General features: G+C 41.0%; 1 protein-coding gene across 2 annotated transcripts; it reads right to left on the reverse strand.

The window, feature by feature from the left end:
* Positions 1-567: 567 nt before the first annotated feature.
* Positions 568-10467, reverse strand: BTD (biotinidase). 2 transcript variants are annotated; one of them, XM_050891809.1, is made up of 4 exons: positions 10382-10467; positions 5182-5416; positions 3494-3643; positions 568-2055 (listed from the first exon to the last, which is right to left on the reverse strand). In XM_050891809.1, exons 1-4 carry the CDS (start codon positions 10441-10443, stop codon positions 871-873), a joined length of 1632 nt encoding a protein of 543 aa, XP_050747766.1. In that variant the 5' UTR covers positions 10444-10467; the 3' UTR covers positions 568-870. The 2 variants fall into 2 exon arrangements, with proteins under 2 accessions (XP_050747766.1, XP_050747765.1); XM_050891808.1 differs by lacking the exon at positions 10382-10467 and adding an exon at positions 10174-10220.
* Positions 10468-10516: the final 49 nt, after the last annotated feature.

Genomic DNA, 10516 nt, shown 5'->3' on the forward strand with positions numbered 1-10516 from the left:
ATGTCTTAAAGTCAAAACAGTCTTGAAATGACCTCTCTTTTAAACACGGAAAGTTAACGTACTTAAACAGTACCTAACATAGTCATCGATACCCATTGCCGACGTTTTCTTTAAACACAATTCCTTGCGCAGTAGGCTGGAAATTGTGTCTTAATGCAGTCTAGTTTCTCACAATCATTTGATATCCTCTTCCCCAGACTAGCTGTTCCGTCCATGTTCACAACTGTGACATTCAGTTACTGTTAAAAGCATATGAGAAAACTCACTGAGTTTTCTAACAGGATTACAGACAACCGAGTGGCCAGTAAATGGTAATTATTTCAGCTGGGAGTTTTTGACTCTAAGAAAAAAAAATAAATCACGGCACCCTAACCAGAAATCAGAACCTCACCATATACAAGGCATATGTATGTATAGATATATATTTTCATGTGTGTCATGCACGGTATTTGTGTCTTCATTCCCTTTCCTATTTTTCTTCCTTTTGCAATGGTTTTCCATTCCATTCATTTCCACACTCCTAGCCAGGACCACAGAAAACCAAAGGATTAAATTAAAAGGAACAAATTCAGTTGAAATGAGAAATGTTATTTTCCCAATGTAAAACATCTCAACACATTACAACAAGCCTTTATCTTTGCAAGGCAGTTCTTTTACTTCTGGCAGGACATAAGCTACCACGGTACAGACTGTACTTGCAGCCTCTTAGGTTAAGTGCTTCGCTTATCATTTCAAATGCGGAATCTAATCAGTCAGTCATGTAACAAACACACTTGAAGCTCTAGGAAGTACAGATGTTCAACAACTTATGTTAAGATATACACTCTGAACATACGGGCAGTTGTCTTCTGATTCAGTCAAATATCTGTGCTAGTCCTTTTCGTACCATCGTCCATATAGAGCAGCTGTCAGTAGGCCAGATGATGTTCTATTTTTGCTTATGAAATAGTGGTTGTTTTTCCAGCCCATGTGATCAGCAAAGTCCAAGGTAATACCAGATGTCAGTAGTAACGGAAAGATATAAGGGGTACTCATATTTCCCCATAGCTGGAAATCTATCAGAGCAGTGGCATCTGTAACCTCCTGTCCACAAGTGCTAAAGCTGAGACCACCACACTTTACTAATGCACAGGCCTGGACATAGTATGTGCCATGCACTGTATGGAGCCCATCAAAAACTCCCAAAGCATATAATTCATCGGTTAAAACAGCTCTCTGATAATTTAAGTAACAACAAAGGGTATTGGCACAAACCTGGAGCTCTCCTTTTTCCCCCCATACAGGAACGAAAGTAAAGTTGTCATACATCATTTCTGCATAAAATACGGGAGGTAACTGTTCGTTTCCTTTTTCTGATGCTCTGCTGGGCGTCTCTTCTCCCTCCTTAAAGCAAACTTGATCATCCAGTGAGGTGCTTGTAAAAGTCTTGCATGAGTGATATAAGTTCTCTCTTAATATTTCATTACTCTCCAAATTGGTTTTATAATCTGTGGTAATCACAGGAATTTCTGCTACTATGAGCTTGCCACCATAACTTTCCATGTTGTGGTAGATGAACGATTTGACTGGAGTGTATATGCCACTCCCTGTCATGCCCAAGGTAGGGTGGTGGATATTAGCTGCTAAAATATTGACGTTGAAAGCTGTTGCAAAAGCTTGTTGAAATTCTACAGCAGACAGGAGCGGGAGCTGGTTCATCCAGGCAGTCGGATATACAACTTGTTTCAAATTGTATTGTCTGATGAGGTTCACTGCAGGCTCAAAAAAGAGTATATCAAAGCAAGTGAACATACCAAACTTGCCAGCAAAAGGGGTATCAAAGAGTTTATAGTCAGGCTCTCGAGGGGTATCAAAAGCGTATTCAAAATACAGATTGTGTTTGCGATATGTGGCTACCAGCATACCATCATCGTTGAATGCCACGTTGGTATTGAACTGGTATCTTCCATCAGACGGACAGTGAGGATCGGTGTGTTCACAGGGTTGCTTAGTTCCTAAGTTTGCCACAAGGAATATTTTGTTCTTCAGTGCCATGCAGCTCAGACGCTGAAGAACCTGGAGAACAGTATGGGGGAATGTAAGTGCTTCAGAATATGGAGGAGTAAGTTTTACTTAAGCAGCTATGACTTACTTAATACTTTTCAAATTATTATTTTCAACTGGAAATTGAACACATTTTACCATATCTGTAAAATTTTAAAATACTGATGATTTTGTGACGAAAGCTACTGGAACCAGTAGCCTTCTAGACTGAAAAGTATTTCAGATATCAATTTCAAAATAGCACTGAAAAAAAATTATCTGGGTTTTATTTCCTGAGAAGTAAGCAAATAAATACATCTCTCTATTTCAAGGGTGTTAATTTTCAGAAACTTCTGACTGTTGCAGGAGCACCAATGGCTTTAAAACACCATAGGTCAACTGAAAGCTTTGACAAGGCAGCATAACTGATCTGTGTGTGCCTTTAGAACAGCAAATGTCTAATAATGATCATTTGCACCTGCAATGGCTTGTTCCTGCAACTAAATTTACTCTAAATTTTAAAAAAAGTGATTAGTAGCTACAACTTAGAGAAGCAGAGATGTAAGCAGATAGACTTTGCATAGTTACAGAAAAGAAATACAAGAAGTTACAGACTACAGTATTACTGGGATGTTTCTTCCACACCACAGAGAGCTGTACCAAAGACTGCCAGTACTGCAATCTCCAAATAGGATCTGAATGGCAAACTAAGTTCTTGCTTGCTTGCCCATCATCATTGGTAGTAAAGATTCACAGGCCAAAGTAGGTCACCATTTACAACTGTGATTCATGTTTGCACACAAATTCTGCTTAGTAGGCACATACATGATTACTTTCATTATATTGACTACTGTAACGTTAATAAGAACAAATAGTTTGTACTACTGAGCATGGTTATTTTCACTTTGGGTTCAGAACAGTCGATGAAAATACTACTTTTGTAATCTGCAAGTCACATCTTCTGTAATCACACTTGGTCTGTGCTAAGTTGTGACTTCTATTACATTACAGCAGGTCAAGTCCTGTTACTTGTGCTAATCATTTTACACACAATCATGAGTCAGAATGTTCTCATGTCATTAAGTCATTAAAACTGAGTCACGAGAATGCATCAGAAGTGAAGATACCGCTATGTTATTTTATATAAAACAATGTTGTTCAAAATAAAGTCACACACAATGTATCTTATTAGAGAGTAATTACCATTTCATAGGTTGAGGAGGAGGAGATGACAAATCCAGACAACTCATAAACAAGCTAATCTTCTTGCATGTATGTATCTAAAACCCTCCTCTGCTAAGAATGAAACCAGCATAAACTGAGAGTCCATGAAAACAGAATCTAGTACTATGAGTTGTTAAACTTCTTGCTTACTTCCCTAAGAAAAACTACTAGAGCTAGTTTCCCACTTGGAGCACAAATCTAGCATTCAGTTATTCCACCTCTTTGCAAAAATCATTCCTACATTTACCTCTGTGTCATTGAACAAATACGGCTCTCTGCATGGATTCCACTTCACAGAGTGTGAATGCAGAACAAAATCTAAGTAAGGATAAATGGACCTTCTGGTGAAGTTGAAGCCATGGATTCCATCTTCAGGAAAAACAATGATCTGTGCCCCCTGCATGCAAAACAACGACATGTTTTGTAGGCAAAGCAAAACCAACCTAAATATGAAAGGAAAAAAGGGAATCTCATGGGTAAAAAGAGCTAAAAACAGTTAAGGATAACCCAAGTATGTTTTGACAAGAATGTAGTGTGAAAATACCTTTTCTTTGACTTTACAGCAGATGTAACTATGTGTGTAAAAAAAGTTTATTTAACCTGATGCATACCTTTAGCTTAAAAAATAACCTATTTGCCATTATTTTAAGGGCGTGCAAATAAGAGCAGACTTCATCCAAATTCTTACCAAAAGTATTCTCCATTCACATGAGTCATGAGAAAGACATCATTCAGTTTAAAGACTGGTGATGTTAAAATTTGTCTTAATTTTTTTTCAGAATTATGCTATTTGCAGATGAACTTTGTCAAAGGTGCTGTACCTGCATCAAAGGTGCAGCATCACTTAGTCCGGGCTATATACCTCGATTAGGTATATAGGGTTGGATAGGGTACTGGGAGTCTTGTTTTCAGACACAGCTTGACTGTGGAAGCAATGCATATTCTGGTAGAAATGTAGCCATGTCAGAGCTAGGCTGGCTCTGCCTGAAGTTCAGGGAGGTCTGAACTGTTCCTAAAAATGGGGTGGATTCCCTTTAAATCAGACACAGCATCAGTCACTCAAATTCCTGTGACTTTTCAAAAGTCAGTTCAAACGTGTTATCTACGCTATGACTTTGGGATAATTTATGTGTCTTGGATGCAGTAATGCATAAAAATAGCTATTATGCTTCTGGACTGTGATGCCCAGTCATCTGAACGTCTGGGGGGAAAAAAAAAATTCATCTTTTCAAATTATATAAAAATAGTAATTCTGCTGTTCCAGAACAACAGATTTGTGAAACTTGCAAGTCAATTCTTCTCTGCATAGGGACAGTAATGCCTCCTTCCTCTGACTAGAACCAGCTTTGGGTTTTCTTGGGAAGGGAAGGAAAGGAGGCTGTGCCTAAGAACAGCCAGAAATACTAGTCTCTCTCCTCTAAATATATTTAGACTGAGAACCATTCCATGGAGGGCAGGAGAAAGGAATGGAAAACTTTACTTCCACAAAGATGTTAATGGTGGAACATTTATTTCCAAAGCATTTAACCTCCTTAGTTTTTAGAAACATTCAGGAATTTCCATTGAGGGCACTGGAATAAAATCAAACCCAAAGACAGCTGCCTGTAAAACAATCTTTCAATAAAAACATTCCATTTAAGAAAACAGAAAGGAGCTAGCTATTCAGATCAAAACAGAAAATTAATTTCCCTATACTAAATAACTATAGCCGTGTTCTTCCAAGCTTGGAATAACTCAAGTCAGGCGAGCTGCTAATTGGCCTGATTTTTTTTCAGAGCCGCTGGCCGGTCTGAACGTCTGAAAAACCAGACCATAGTTACGTATATAAATATGGCTTTAGTTGCCTGGGAACACAAATGTGAAAGATTATCCTCAAATAGCACTTACTCTAGATATACATAGGACACATGCAACTGCTACTAAGCTGTGGCATACCTGTCTTGCAGCAGCCACTACTTGCTCTTCATAGATGTCTAGGTTTCTGCCCATGAGTTCCAGTGCAGACTGTCGATCAACCAGGGCTGTCGGGTTAGGACTCAGTATGGACTCGTGTTCATACACGGCAGCAACATAATGCCCCTCCCTCTTAACTCCTCCTGAGACAACTTGATAGCAAAAAAAGCAGACGGACAGCTTCCAGCACAGATCCACCATGGTGTATGCCATAAATCTAGAGCAAAGAAACCAGGTGGGGTGAGGGGAGCCTGAGCAACAAATCATGCCAGGAATTTAAATTTACGCTTAAATATGGACTGTAACTGAGGCTCTTAGCAGTGTTTGAACTGAGTGCGTTGTTTTCAAATTCCGATGCAACGACTGCGTGCATATTGTTTTTAAACCTTAAATCTGTCTACGTTGGTGCTTTAAATAACTGTGTCCTGTTTAAAAGCATTTTAGCTTCATATATAGTTCTACTGATCTCCTTGCTTGGTCTCCCTTTAACTTCAGCATTCATTTATAGGTTATTGCACCATATATCAAAACATCTTTGGGAAAAGTTAAAAGCAGCTCGCAAATTTGCAGTTTCTCCCCCATTTTGTGATGGTGGATGTATTTAAAAGTAGCATTTCCTAAAATTACTTGGACACTATATTTAGTAGTCAAGTAGAAATAGAACTTATTTTATCAACTCAGAAACAGATAATTGCCAAAAGAATTACACTAGACACTACTTCTGCATTTATCTATCTTTCCATCATGAAAATGCCTCTCCTGATGGATTACGGATTCACTCTATTCCAACTCCACATGTGTAATTTAATAGACTAATTTGTCTCATACAGTGCAGCTTTTTTCAACATCTATAAAAATGCTGAGCACAATTCAGATCTGCATTCCTCCTATACAATGCAGATAGGTAAGGTTAAAAATGCTTTCACAGTAATAACAATAAAGCAAAAATCCATACAAAATGCAGAAAATTTGCATTACTGAGCTTTTCTTAGAAAGACATTAAGAATTAGATGAGACTGGAAGGCTGGGACACTCTCTCCAATATGGGCTTCCCATTTAGCCTTTTGACTTCCCAAGCTGGGAAAATACTCATACAGAACAAGGACTGACTGACACAGTCAATGGCTGTGCAATGCTTAAGAAATACTATAGAAATGCCATGTTATTCAGAATTATTCTCACAATATGAGAATTCTGTATTTGTCACCACAGTGTTACTAGTATCGTTAAGGAATTAAATCTTGAATATCAGTGAGGCTGAAAGAACATGCAGGAGAGATGCACTGATGCTATATATTGATAGCCCACAGTCTTCAAGTTCAGTTACTGACTTTTAAATTGTATTTGCTCTTCGGTAACTCTTATCCAAGGAGTAAAAATGTTCCAAAACACTCTTGGTGCCTTTCAATCTTTGTGATCCACAACTGCCTGAATTTTTCCAAATCAAATACAGACTGAAAGACACATGCACGAAGAGCCTTCTCTAGTTCTCGTTAGGAGTTCAGCAGGAAAAAAAGATCAATTTTAAACTAAACCCATTTTTATTTTTATTTGTTATGTTAAATGTAGTTTTGTACCTAAAAGTCTATGGCAAGCTAACTTAAAATATCTCTTTTCTTAAATTCCAGAATGAAAAGCAGCTAATAAGCAATCCTCAATACTGCTTGCTTCCCCCCCCCACCCCCCCGAAACACCAACTGGTTTAGTATCTAATAATGACCAAATTGAAGTGTGAGGAAAGCTATTCAAAAAGCATTTAGTATCTTAGTTTAGGTGACTTGTTTGCTTCAATGAGCTCTACACACTACTTGCAACACTGGTTTGATAGCAACACAATCCTGTGTGGGACAGGAAAATAATAACCTTAGTGCCCATGGTAGGCAGAAGACTTGTTCACTCAACCAAAAAGTTTTAATATGTAGTAACACTTATAGGGTCCAGGAGTAACTTAGCTATTAGATGCTGCTAAGTTCAACTACATATCCATATTCTCTTGAGCTTTAATTTGCCAATATGTCCATATATACATGCCTTCAAAGGTAAATTTAAGTTACCTAAAGCACAATGGAAACAGAATAAAGCCTTGGCATCTCTGTAAACAGCTGTATTAAAGATACTCCATTTATATAAACAGTTTTGAGAAGTGATGTACAATAAGCTACCCTTGCTATTCTGCATCTTGAGCAAAACACTCGGTATTTATGGGGGGGTGATTTGGCAATGTGTATCACGAATGAGGAATAGAGGATCCTACTTTGTCCTATGCAGCTCAGCTTTGCAAATGAAATACCAAGGTACACATGAAGATATAAAGCCGTTGCAGGGGGAGGGAGAGGAGAAGTGGGAAGCCTCTCACAGTTAAGGAAGCCACTGAAAATAAACATACTGTGTTGCAGCACTTCACTGACAAAACTGTCTTTTCTATTTCTGTCATCCCTTCAGAGCCAAAACGCCTATTTAGGACAGGAATGGGTTCTAGTCAGCCATTCCTCCATAAAGTTGTCAACTACGATGTAATTAGGATTCATCATTACTAGTGATGGAAAAAGTTGGAGAGTTTCAGATCACGGGATGGAATTGCTATGCGTTAGAAAAATAGCCTTTTTGCCTTCTAAGCCAACCACACTAACATAAAAAAATTAACAGGTAACAGGCTTCTACAAAATGTTGTATTTTACAGACATGCTTGGAGAATTATCATTTTTCTGCTACAGTTTATTTTCTGGTGGTCAGAAACACTCAAAGTACTAACCTGAATCCCTTCCTCGTTCAGATGCACAAGAGGTTTAGCACTGAACATCCAACTACACAATCCCATCTGGCTGAACCTGGGCCAACTAAATTTAATAACTAAAATAACTCCTCTGAGTCCTTACCCTTGATTGTGATTACTGCTAGTCCCACAGACGATGGCTGAGCACTTATGTGAGTGCTCCCTAATGCCTTTCCCCTATTTGACAGCTTAAACAACAGAACCCTGCTATATCTAATGGGTTGCTTCCCACAAGGAGAGGTGTGACAAGGCCCAGGGCTGGGCTTGGGGATAGTAACCTTTCCAGCCAAAATAAGGATACCATCAGGGTTTACTCAGCCCTTAGGCTGTTGAGACTCCAAATAAGTCTCAGCCACATTCTGGGTTTTTTTCCCTAATGGGAAGTGCTACACCATCTAATAAATCCTTTCCTTGAAGAGAAGTTAATTTGTTTAGGGTGTACAGACCTGTCACTTCACCTGAGCCATGACTTTAAAAGAAATTTTCATGAACTGAAATGCTTTATAATTTAATCTCTTTTTCTGGCCTTTTCCTGTGATTTATGTGGTCTTTTGCCTGGCAGATATGCTTCAGTAGGATCATCTCACCCAAATATAAGTATTTCATAGCAGTATTACTGTCATGCAGTCATAGTGTTCTAGTTATAGTTCTATATAAAAGGTAAAAAGACTGGTGTTTAAGTTTGGATGCCGATTCATACAAGTTTTTTTCCCCAGTCACAGTGCAGACTGTTTTCCTTTTCAGTTTTTCAGAACCATCTTATCTCAGTACATTGTGAAGTAAAGCATCCAGTCACCCACTTTTCAACAGCTTGGGAAACTTAGAAGTTTGTCAACTCTCACCACACATAAATATATACACAGAGAAAGGCAATACATACCCTGCTTATTAGCACTTTTATACTCAGAAGAATCCAGCAGACTATAAAAAACAAGTAGCACAGCACTAGTCTGGGACCTCTTAAGTGATTACTAGCAAACGCCTGTTAAGCTATAGTAACATAAACAGTAACCATTACTAGGAAAAATATTAAATTTGCTACAAAAAATAATTAAAAGTCTTTTTTACATTGAGTGATATCCATGAATTGTGATGTTGCTGCTGTTCTAATATATAGAATATATAACAGAACAGCCCCTACATAGATGTGAAAATATAGGGAAATTCAAGTTTTTTCCACTGATCCCTCCCGTCTACTGCTTTTATACGCTGCACTGTATTTTATACAGTATTTCACTATATAGGTTTTTATGAAGGTTTTTTAGCAACGCAATCATAGCTCAATGTTAACAGGTATCTTGCATTCCCATTTCTGAAAAACCTTTCTTTTGCGCGCAATGCATTATATAACATTGCTCTAGTTTCCTGGCTTTTATCCAGAGGCGCAATCTATTTTCAAAGAATGCTGCCCATTCTAATCCCATGTTTTGCAAAAAGTTTTATACATTTCACAGCATTCCTGAAATATACTTTGTCTCATAATTAAAAGATCTATGTTATCTTACTGACAGCGCGAGGATGAACTGAATGCTGCCATTATTAGCGGTTCAGCTCGAACAACTCAAGATGGTAGCACAACGGACAAGACAGAGGGTGGGGCAGAACATATCGTTAACTGTGTCACTTCTTGGACACATGCAAGCTTGGCGCGGCCAAGATGGGCAGCGCCAGGTAAAATGGTGTGCACCATCCTTTGGTGAGGATTTTGGAGAACCGTCTGACACTACATTCCCGCTCCTCCTCATGAATGCTGGCGTCGGGTATCTTCATCTCAAACAACCCCGTACTTTGCCCTGCTCTGTGGCAGCAATCTCTGATCAACTCCACAAAGCTGGAGTGTTACGCTGCGGGGTCGGCCGCCCCAGTTACAAACGCGGTTCGCCCTGCGGCTCCCACAGGCCTTCGAGGTCGAGCTGCCACACGCCCAGCGCGGCCTTACGGGAGCCTGCGCCGGGCAGTGAACCCGACCACCCGCTCCCGCCTACCCCGGTTTGAGGCCGATCGCTCGGCGAGGCTGGGAGCGCTGCCCGCACGTCCCCCGCGCCCCACAGGAGCCAGGCAGGCCCGTACGGCTCCCTGCCGCCCCGCTCGCCCCCCGCCCCAACCGCTCAGAGCCAGGCTCCGCACGCGCCGCCCCGGCGGTTGGCTCCGCCGCCGCTTTAACGGCCGCCCCCCGCGCACCACCGCGCCACGAGCCTCACGCTGCGCCGCCGCGCGACGCGCCGGACCGAGCCGAGCCGAGCCGAGCCGAGCCGAGATGAGCCGCCGCCGCCCCCTGGCGGCTGCTCCGCGCTCGGCACCGCCACGGGCCTACGGCTGCGTGGGGCCGCAGGGAGGGCAGGCGCCTCCCGGCCTCTGATTGGGTGCCCGTTTTAGCCAATAGGAGGCTTCCCCAGCCTTCGCCCAGACCTGCCAGCGGGGTCAGGGGTGGATATTTGCGGCCCTCGGGCCCGCCCCCTCCGCTGTTTCATTGGCCGGGCGGCGTGCCAGTCAGTTGCACCCGACCTTCGGCTGGGGGTCCTGTTCCGTCCTCTTCCCCGGTGG

Source organism: Gymnogyps californianus, chromosome 2 (genome assembly GCF_018139145.2).
Source record: "Gymnogyps californianus isolate 813 chromosome 2, ASM1813914v2, whole genome shotgun sequence".
Lineage (NCBI taxonomy): Eukaryota > Metazoa > Chordata > Aves > Accipitriformes > Cathartidae > Gymnogyps > Gymnogyps californianus.

Bases quoted from the DNA above. Each gene is read 5' to 3' on its own strand.
- BTD (XM_050891809.1), bottom strand. From the start codon at position 10,443: ATGAAACAGCGGAGGGGGCGGGCCCGAGGGCCGCAAATATCCACCCCT. The intron at 3,644-5,181 runs GTATGCCACAGC...TTTTGCATGCAG, and splicing joins TAGTGGCTGCTGCAAGACAG to GGGGCACAGATCATTGTTTT. The intron at 2,056-3,493 runs GTAAATGTAGGA...ACTGTTCTCCAG, and splicing joins ATTTGTTCAATGACACAGAG to GTTCTTCAGCGTCTGAGCTG.